We start from the raw sequence: 11,171 nt of genomic DNA, 5'->3' as shown, positions 1-11,171 counted from the left end.
TGAGTATCTTTAGCTCTATTTGCTGTGATGCCGGGGGAAAGAGACGTGAATCAAAGGGTTTTCAAGGGGCCACAAGCACCCATGGGAGCAAGTGGAGGGGTCAAGAGAGTGAGTGACAGAGAGTGCGAGTGTGAAGTCTTTTGAGTTCACAAATGCAGTGCCCAAACAGTGCAAATCTTGCTAGCGGGCATCACACATCGTTGTTTGTATTTAGCTCTGCTTCCATAGCTGATTCAGTGAATAGCGAGCCAAATTCAGCTGCTTCTGCTTGGTCTCCACTGATAAGCACACTGCAGCACATGCCAGACTGCCCAGGACAGAGCTCCTCTCACTGCCAGCCTGCCCAAGGCCACCCTAATTACAGCTAATTGCCTGGACAGTTATCTCTCTGTCTAAGCCTGCGTCGTGCTTCCAAAAGCCTCTAATTGAATTGCTATAATTTTTGCCCTTCCTAATGCAGTGGGTTGGTGAGGTAAAATGACCCACAGGAGGCGGAGAGTGGGGGGGCTCCACAGCTCATAAAGAGCGGAGGGGACGAAGGGTGGGCGAGCAGAGCTGTGCCCGTGCAGCGGGGCCATGCAGTGAGCGCCCGCCAGGAGCAGCCGTCGGGACCGCAGCTGTGGGACATCCCAGCAACCGTGGGGCATTCCAGCATCCGCCGTGGGACAGCCACCTCGCCGCCTGCCAGCTCCTCGTGAGACACCGTTGCGCCCCAGCTCAAGGTACTCAGTCCCTTCCCAACTCTCGGCCTTGTCCCGCTGCTCCCCAGAGGGAACTGGGGTGTGGGCCCCCGCGGGAGGAAGGCTCATCCCCACCCCGTGCCAGTGGCCAGTTTGCTCACCTGCTGTGCGGATCCAAGCTAGAAGCCCGGCAGCGAGAGACCTGAAGCACTTACCCTGGTGCGGTTTCTTTTCAGATGCAGAGGTGTGCGGGTTTCCTGTTTCTGTCTTTAATCCTTTGTGCTGCCCTGTCAGAAACGTTCGGACTGGTTTTATCTGTAAGTACTCATCTCCCATGGGGGTCCTTTCCACCGGGCAGCATCCGTGTCAAAGCCGACAAAGTGACAGCAGCTCTTTCAGGATACACCCTGTGTTTAGAGATGCAGCAGTTAGACAAGATGTAGCACTCATATATCAGTGGCTGTTAATTAATTAAATACCAGGCTTTTGAATAACAGCTCCCATGTCACAAAGAATATGAAGCAAAGGTCTAGAGCAAAACTCAACGTATAACCCATTCCTGTCTGACCCAGAAAAGGTGGTGTGGATATGGACCTTTTACAGAACCTGTCATGTAAATCCAAGCAATCAAAGACAATTTTGCTGTTTGCTAAATGAATATCAGGAAGTAACAAACTTGAAATGCAAAGTCAAAATTGTGATTTACAGTTTCGTTTATATGATGTGAAAGCTTTACAGTTCATGGATGGTAACGACAAAACCACTGGCTGCATGGGGAGGAGGCAGGAGCTAGCATAGTAAATGCTTTGATATTATTATATTATTTATTTTTCACAAAATTTCTCTTATTTCAAACCTTCAGAAGACACTTCTGGTAAGAGACCATCCATTTGGGTGCCAATTGCCTCCTTGACTTCAGAACATACAGCTCAAGCACTAATCCACTCGCACTTTTCTTTCTTCAAGGCAAAAGAAAAAAGGGGTTGGACTTTGAACAGTGCTGGTTACCTACTTGGGCCACGTAAGTCAAGCACTCTTTCTTGTATTATTTCAAAACTCACGTTTTTTCTTGTAAAACTTTGTTGTCTGCTGCTTGCTTATCTGACAACTACACTGAGCCTGCAAAAACTGAATACATTTTTAGATACATATTATGTGCCCATTACAGAATTGAGTTGGCTTAGACAATAACTGCTTCCAAAGAAGAGTCATGATGTGAGATGTTATACACAGTTGCACGTCTAGTCACAATTTGTGCTACTGACCTGTAATTTCCATGTGCCAAAACTTCTTCTTTCCTTTTTCATGGAAGCGTTACAAAACATCATAGCATCATAGATGTCAAAAGAAAAGTGACATAACGTGAAATTCTGGCATTACTCAACTTCTTTCAGATTTCAGTTAAAATCTGTTTGAAAGTGGCTTTAGTATACTACTATTAAAAAAAATCCAAATAAAAACAGAAACGAAGTGCAAAGTCATGGCTATAAATACATAACAGTTTGTTGTGTGAAAAATTCTTCAGGTACATACTATTCAAAATACAGCCACGCATACTGGTTCACAAAGATGGAAGATCATTGGATTATAAGAAAAAAGGCAGATTATGTGTGTGCAGTTGTAAGAAAATATATGTACATTATAAGCAAAATGGAAATACAGTGCTAAGCTCTCTCAACTATTTCTGGTTGAGGTAGTTACACTCTTTACCAATATTCGCATATTCCCAGTCTCAGTGGCACATGACAAATGCTGCAGTACATACTGTGAATCTCCATACATCGACCACATAAAAGGATATATAAAAACTGATTCATGCATCTTATATGTGTCAACTGGCTTTGTAAATCTACGCCCCAAGGCAGATCTAACCAAACTGACAAATATGGAAATGTGCTTTTCAGATGCCATTTATCTAAGACTGGGTAATAGGTATCATCCTTTGTTGCAGGTCGTATTGATCACCTTTTAATGATAAAGGAAATGCCCATTGCAAGGGGGAGAGAAGAGGCACCAGGGGCATGTAAGATAGTTTACATGAATAATCTTCAAAAATTTATCTGCAGCTTGTTCTTTAAACACCTTGGCAACACTTTCTAATAACAGGTGAAAGGGTAGCACAAAACAAACTCCCAGTTTACCCTTGAATGTACAGTCCTACATTTTACTTAGAACTTTCATTGAATTCAGTAATAGGTTTGATAAATATGCAGAGGTAGTACAGGACTGGGTCTGTAAATGACAGAAATCATAACCACAAATGTGAAAAAAGGATTATTTTTGTGGCACCTTTTTTTTTTTTTTTTGTCATTTTGAGCATCAGCATCCAACAAAAAGTGTTCATCATTATCTGTTCATTGAAATCCATGAAAGGCAAAGGTTGCTGCCAAGTCAATTAACTCCTCTGATTTCTAATTTATTTGTCAGATGCAGTAGATAACCACAGATCTTTTAATGACAAACATGGTTTCACTGGTAAACGTGAAATACAGCCTGATGAGGATATAAAAGCAGGTAATTAAATTCTGAAAGTTAGTATTTTTGATCTTTTAAAATGTCTTATTTTATTTACTGTCATCAATCTAATTTAACTGCTTAGATATAAGACTACTCCTACACTTTTCCAAAAATCCAAAAATCCCACTAAATACTGGTGAAGAAGAAAATTTTAATTTCACCCACTCAGACCAGAAGTGCTCTCAAACACTTTGTTGCCTTGGGAAAAGTACCATAACTGCATTACTTTAAAAGCAGTATGATTTATTGTCCTTTAAATAAATATATTTTTTTCTGCATACTCAGTTCAGTATAGCAGACTTAACCGTAGACAATCAAGAGCTCATTTTCATCAGCAAAGAAGTGAGATCATACAGAATTCTTTTCAGTAGGGCAACCAATAAATGTTTTTTGATTCTGATATTGCAGAGCTGAAATCAACTGAATCAAAATCATACAGCACTACTTATGTAAGAAGATACTTGATCATTTAAAATAAACTCTATAAGTTGAGTCTCACAATGTTTCTATATTTAAGTAATTTGGATAGTTTTCATTAAAAATAATCCTTTTTTTTTTCATTTCAAAAAAATAAGACAAGTCAGTTAAACCCAAGCCAAATTAAGATTTACCTCAGTTTTTATGTTTTCAGAATGAATGCCAGTTTAGCGTTGGTTTGTAGTTATATATTTAAACACCACCACCAAAACAAGAAGTATTTCTTCAACATCTGTATCAAAATAATATTTTGCCAGTCAGAAGCAATGTTACAGGAAGACAACATTTGCAAACTAACAATATGGCACACAAGGCAATGCTGCTATTTGCAAATAAACTGCCAGCTCCTTTACAGAAATACGTAATCTTTAAGAACTATGGAACTACTCTGCAGGAGCTGCTGCATGCCCAAACTTACAAGTAAACATAACCAAAGTTGTTTGGATGGGATCTAAAAAATATATAACTGCCTCTATCATCGACCATATTTTACATGCTCTTCACTTCAACAAATGCTGAAAGCTCTCCAGATAACCTCAAACTTGTAGGCTGTTAGTCACATAATATTAGACTTTAAGATAAACAAACAAACAAAAACCCACCAAAATCAAGGGGCTCAATAATTTATTTTCTTGCAGTTTAAAGTTATTCCTATTTCACTACTAGAGTCTGAAAGTAATTGGCTATGCACAATAAAATCCCATATACTCATAGGAATTTGTGTGTATTCTCAAGTCCCTAAAATATGTATATATGCAATGAATATCATATTACAAATAAAGCATGAGTCCACTAGCAACTGGTATAACCACATTAATCATAATAAAAATCCATAACAAATGAGATCAGAATAAAAATGAAATCAAGGAAAAAAATGTAAATGAAAAATATTATTAATTTAAGAGTTGATGTGTTCGTGCCCATCCAAAGACTGGAAGCTAAGACATCTAGACTCAAACTTCCACACAAATTCTTAAATGCTGACTCTCTTTATCAGAAACCTTCCTTGCCTTACAATTTCCAAATCAGTATTTCTCACTTGGGCCGCACAGCTCATCTGTAAGTCACTACAGAAATGAATCATTTCTACTGTCATGGAAGAATTCCCCCAGCATTCACTTGCTGCACAACCTGCCTTTCAGACTGTTTTCTGAGATGAAACATGTCCTCAGTGATAACATCAAGGGACAGTATTTTCACCAGTGTGATAATGGACCGTGAGTCAGATTCTGCTACCCATCTCTTCTATATGCAGAGAACTAAAACACCCAGCAAAATTACCTACAATTTGTTCCCTTATATAGCATATGCTTCCACCTCGTTGATAAAAAGCAAGATGTCTCTACTTTTTAGGGCTTTTTTTTGTTCTTTAATACACACAACAAACGTATTACTCATTTTCCCAAGCGCAATACCAAGCTTTGAGAACACTTGATTATGCAGGCAACTTAAGAAGTATCAAAAAAGCCAACTTGCGCAAGATTAAAGAGTGTATATAGTCCTCGTTATATATATGGAAAAGCACATCCTTCTGAGCCTTTAGATATGTCCCAGACCCAGTTGTAAGGACTACAAATCGCTTCTGTATCACTTAGCATCATACTGAGAACAAAATCAGCCTTCATATAGAACTTTCAGCTGTTTTGTAAAGCTGATGAATTTGCATCATTTACCCTTCCGTTTCATCTCAAGCTAGCAGACACAAAAGAGGGAGTTGAGAACAAAAGATAAATGTCTTCTGTAATTGGGCTCACTGGCCTTAAGAATCATGACCATTAAGCTGTCAAAGTAGCTCCTCTGCAGCAATGGCATACAAGGCTGTGCAATTTCAATTCTGAGAATTGCAGCTGCACACCTGAGAGTTGCTTTGCTCTTCCATGAAACGAGGTGTTCCATTTTAAGGATATTTTTTTCCAGATCGTCTTTTCAGGATCCTTATAAATTTAGCCACAATGTTATATGCAATCAATAGATATATTGACACCATGTTAACATTAAGTTACAACCAATTTATTCTTTAGGAAATCTTGGAAGACCACTGGCTGATGAAAACATTGTGCGCACAGTAATTGAATTTTTGACTTACTTGCATCTTAAAGGTTAGTGAATACCTTTTACATCCAGTTACATTTAGCAGAAGCACTGAAGATCTGTTTCTGTTGGCCTTTCTCCTGTGACATTCAGGACTAGTCTTGAATGTACAAGTCTGCTGCAGATTTGCCTTTAAGCAGCATTTCTGGGAGTAAGGGTGGGAGGAAGGGAGAGGAAGTCAGTTCTACTTTAACATATCTAGGGATACATCTGACTTCACAAGTACAGGCAGTCCTGTCAAAATGAAGGTGAACAAATATCCAGTGCAAGATGTTTCTAGTATTATTAGATTACTGCCAACATTGTGAAAATAATCAGTTTCTACTAAAATGTTATGGACCCAGCAAGCAGATAATTGAAAACAAAGTAAATGAGGTCTGATTATATGTGAGTTACAAAAACAATTTAGTAACAAATTAGATAAAAGCTCAGTTTACCTCCAAGAGCAGTTGTCTGAAATTTAGAAAAAATTGTTAGCCATGAAGAAATACATATCCCTTTCTCCATGTATTCTACAAGAAAGACACATCACAAAATTGCAAAAGCACTATGCTGCATGTTAGCAAACAGCTCTAAGTGCTGCTGGCAAAACTATGGGAAGTCACAGAACTCTGACAAGATTTGTAAAACTGAGCTCAGAGCTATCTTGGAAGAACAGTAGCTTCATTATATCATTAGGTAAGGAAGAAATCTGCTTCTGATTTTGTTCATTTTAATCACAATTCTGAGTTTCTCTGTCATTTTCTCAGACAAACAAACAAACAAAAAAAAACCTTTAATGCAAAGAAAGATAATTTCTAAAAATGTCTTCTGCCCTCCTAAAACTGTCTACGAAACATTTAAAAACTTAATATGTATTTGCAGAGAAGATAACAAGGAGGAAAGAGATATTTTCTTTGCAAATGACTGCCTGCCTCCTGAAACAGAGAATTCCACAATCTGTAACTTTCATATTCTTAACTTTGTATTGAATGAACTACAAGCAATTTTGTGACATGCATATGATGTGAAATAGTAACAAAGATCTAGGTGTTATATTTCAATGTCATTATATAAAAGACATACAAGAGATCTAAGAATTTTCCATATATTTAGGAAACAAAATTCTAGACATCTTTGGTATATCTTGAGTATAATTTTCTAAATGATTTGCATCGACCCAAGCAAAATAATTTTCACTACTTCAATGTTTAATTAATCAAATCTTGTTACAGCTAGTGCTACAGGCCTGAGCTCCCTTTACAGCTAGTGCTAAAGGCCTGAGAGAATTCAAATTGCTTCCTGAGAGAATTCAAAATGCTTGTGTTTAAAGAAGATTATTAGCATGTATATTTACTGTGGATAAAAACATAGCTTGTTTAGCATGACACTGAGAAGGAGACCTAAACATTCATTTCCATACTCTCCTATCTGAGCCCAGGAAGCAAAAACAATAACTGGATAAAAAAGCAAAGTATGTAAAACGTGTGAAGTTTGGGAGTCTACTATGAGGAATAGGCTAAGGCCTACTGACTTGTTGGGCAAGAAAAATACAATGCATCTCATAGAAATAGAAATTATTTCTTCCCTGGGGTGAAAGAGAAAGAAAGGTGTAACTATAAGTATCAGTTCCCTATTTAGGATAGTAATGCCTAACACCTTCTTCTATTCAGAAAGGACAGTATTGTTATCTGTCCTCAGAATACAGGAAAATGGCATCTCCAGATCATATAAAATGACTTTTCCTTGAGATAGTTCATGTATTCCTAGGCTATAGAAGACAGAATATTATCTCATTATCCCCTAACAGTAGGAATTGCCAAGACCTAGTACAAACTTCTACACCAAATCAGAACTGTGGATTTTGAAGGTGAGAAAACATACATCAATACTATGCTCCTGTGGTGGAGATGCTTTAACATTTTTCCTCGAATATCATTTTACCACATTAAATATATCCATTTAGATACGTTCCTTCAGTGGTGGGGTGAAAATTGCTCATGGAATTCAGCATCAGGGGATGATGATAACACAAATTAGACAAGTTTCTGTCTACCTACAAGATTGAGTGTTTCAAGTAATATTATTATAAGAAATGACTTTGAGATCACAAAAAGTGGTCTTAGCTATTTATCTTGAAAATGGCTTCCTCCAGTTTAAAGTCCTGTCCAGGTAAAGCTGGATGTAGAATGGCATGGGGCTGCCATTAATATTAAAACTTCTGAAGCTTGATACCAGTAGCATCACTGTTGTTTCTTAATAAAAATAATAAAAAGTAACATTATTATAATAGGCTGTTAGCATTTAAAAGAAAGAAAAAGTTTATAAAGTAACAAAAAGTGCAAAGATTTGCTGCTTACAATTGGCAGAAAATATAAAAAAAGTATGCTACTATAACTGGATCTTATTATTTACTTGCCAAGATTATTATGCACATTAACATATCTGCTAATTCATTTTTTTTTTCTTCTTTGAAGAGGTGGGAGCACTTGACAATTTACCTTCACCAGAGGAAACAAACCAGTCTTGAAGAGGAAAACATTTTTATTTTGTTGTAGTGCAGATTTCGATTCAATTCTAAGCAAAAGATCCAGAAGAATAAAAGGTGAAATGTATTGTTTTCATTAATCTGAAAAAATGGTAAATGATGTTCTGCCTCTTTGGTTTTGTTTTTCTCTCCTGTAACGTTATGGTGTAAAATTTTGCCTTAGTAAAATTTTTCTGTAGGTAAATGATAAAATAAAAATAAACAGCAACTACTTCATTTTGTTTCCCTTTAAAAAGCACCATGATAATTCATGTACAAATCCAGAAAATTGTAAGATTATGCTGCACCTATGCTCATAAAACAGAACACAGTACTACATATGGAGCATCTTAGCTCAGTGAGACACAGGTATAGTTCTGTTTCAGACTGTTACTATCATACAGTCTTTTTAGGTCACAGAGCTGCTCGTACTTCTATGCTTCATGGAAATCCTTCCTCCTGTTCATTTTCACACAGACACAAAATAAGCACATGCACCTTTTGCATTACACATTATTTATCTGAAATAAACCAGTCCACAGGCAGAAGCCTACTTTTACTCAATATAAATGTCACTGTAATAGGTTTACACAAATTGTATGTATAGTCTTCCTATTCCTATGCCATCTCAAATACTGGGTCTGCACTCTTTAATGAGGAGACCCCACTGTCTACTCCAGGATTAAAAAAATACGTTATGAGTTGCCTTAATATGAGTCCAGCAAAGCACCTGAAGACCTGTTTAATTCCTCTGAAGAGTTTTGATGTAGCAGGATCAGGATGCTAGGCCCATAAAGGCTAAACAGCATAGCAGAAACAAGGAAAACTTAAAGTATAAAGAATCTTATAAGGGTTCCTCACATTTGACTTTGACATTCTGCCTAGCGCAATGAAATATCATCCTTTCAAAATGCTGTTTTCTGGAGCACACAGACTGACAGAAAATTCGCAGAACATTATTACATAATCTGTTTTTCACTTTTATCATAGCAGAGTACATTCTAGATGCCAAGCCATTAGCGAATAATCTGAAATCACAGAGCCATTTCATCCTGTCAGTCCACCTTTGCTCTTCCTCTGATAATCACTCCAACTATGGTTTAGTGTCTGATATACACCTTCTCAAGTGTACAGAGTATTGTCCATCAGATTCAACAGGCTTTTGGGGAAGCCTTTTTTCCCTCTAAACTATCTGGTAAAGTTATGGGATTCCAAAACATGAAAACAATATAGCAAAATCTATCTTACATATATTAGTGTTGTTCTGTACTTCATTTTTGCTAGTAATGTCCTTATTTGCAGTCATAAATTTGAACCATGGCTCACTAAAATCAAGAGGAATTTTCAGCACTCAATATGTGTGTCACTTGCAGCTCTCCGTAATAATCCATTTTTCTATGGAAAAGCAGCTAAACCCACGATCATTTAAAAAGAACATAATTAAAGCATTGAAATTCTTTTGAAATAAGACAGGGAACTGAGTTCAAAGTTAGAAAACAGTTCTTACATAAATTAGCATACTGCCAAGCTCATTAAGTTTGGAATGATCTTGTTGGAATGTCTACTTGAAATTCTGAAAATACAGATTACTTAAAATGATGAAAAATCACATAGAATCAGGTTCCTTGCAAGATTTCAAAAACTGTCTGGGCAAGGAGGTCCACAAGTTCTCACACACTGAAGTAAAACGTTAAATGCACCTATTACGAATATATATATTATATTAATAATAAATAATATATATCCATCCACAAAAGCTGTCTTTTAGCTGCCTGAAGCAATCCACATGCTTGTAACTCAACACTACCACATTCAAACATGTTTTGGTTATAATACTCCAAAATACAGAGCAATGTGGAATTTTAGAAGAATTTCTTTATTCTCCAGAGCTTTGGCCTTTGGAAATATAAAGGGCCAGAACTGGACCATTGAAAATGACCTCTGAAAATGGGTCATTTTCAGTAAGCCTTATTTTATTGATGTTCTCATCTTATCTAACACTACATTTCCGCAACTCAGACATAAATTCTGCAGATGGTTGGAATGACATCTCCATAGTCAGCCTCACAAAAAATACCTGATAAAAATGCACTTTGAACTACAATTTGGAAGCCATTGGTCTCATCAGAGCAAAGAGAAGACAAAAAGATTTGTTTCAACCAAAAATTGGAGAGAAGCAACTCCTAACCATTTTGTCTACATTTTATTCACTTAGTCGTTGCCCCGTATCATATCTCACTTCTGTTTAGAATTAGATCAACCTTCAGTCTGTGCTAAAAGCCAAAGTCTAAAAAAAAAAAAGGTAAAACTTATCTGTAAAACTTCGTTGCAATATTTGCTAATGCAAAGAAATTAGTGGCATACAAATTTAATACTGAGAATGAACAGGAGGTTTGCATGATTCTAAATAACTGGATAATAAAATGGAAGATGAAATTAAATGCTGATGCAAGCAAAGTAATACGCACAGAGAAAAACGATTCTAATTTTGCATACACATAATTGTGGTCTAAACTACCTCCAGAAATACAGCTTAGACTAATTGTACGTGGTTCTCTAAAAATGTCAACAGTGTTTACAAAGGCAAGTGGAATGCTAGGAATTAAAATGAAAGTAGGTAAAAACTCAAAAACATCACTTTGCTATCGTTCCCAACTTTGATACCATTGTACTTCTGATCAGCCCATTGAGACAAAAAGAAAAAGGGTACAACAGAACCAGAAAAGCTATCAAGAAATGTGGTAAGTGCCTTCAGCAGAAGGAAGCAACTTTTATAAGCAGAGAGACTAAACAGACCACAACATGTTAGCTGAAGAGATTGGTAAAGCGGGAGATTATAGTCCTAAAAATCACGGTTGCAGTGCCTAGCACATTTATTCCATACTGTAACCCAGAAATTA

General features: G+C 36.9%; 1 protein-coding gene across 1 annotated transcript; it reads left to right on the top strand.

Moving 5' to 3' along the window:
• Positions 1-299: 299 nt before the first annotated feature.
• Positions 300-8,494, top strand: GAL (galanin and GMAP prepropeptide). The gene is made up of 6 exons (XM_065755733.1): positions 300-722; positions 917-997; positions 1,647-1,701; positions 3,108-3,194; positions 5,696-5,773; positions 8,222-8,494. The coding sequence occupies exons 2-6, from the start codon at positions 917-919 to the stop codon at positions 8,272-8,274; spliced, it is 354 nt and encodes a 117-aa protein (XP_065611805.1). The 5' UTR covers positions 300-722; the 3' UTR covers positions 8,275-8,494.
• Positions 8,495-11,171: the final 2,677 nt, after the last annotated feature.

Source organism: Cyrtonyx montezumae, unplaced genomic scaffold (assembly GCF_038088225.1).
Source record: "Cyrtonyx montezumae isolate F1298 unplaced genomic scaffold, pur_monq_1.0 scaffold_10, whole genome shotgun sequence".
In the NCBI taxonomy this organism is placed as follows: domain Eukaryota; kingdom Metazoa; phylum Chordata; class Aves; order Galliformes; family Odontophoridae; genus Cyrtonyx; species Cyrtonyx montezumae.
The sequence above is the reverse complement of the archived record's forward strand: the minus strand, read 5'-3'. Positions and strand labels throughout refer to the sequence as shown.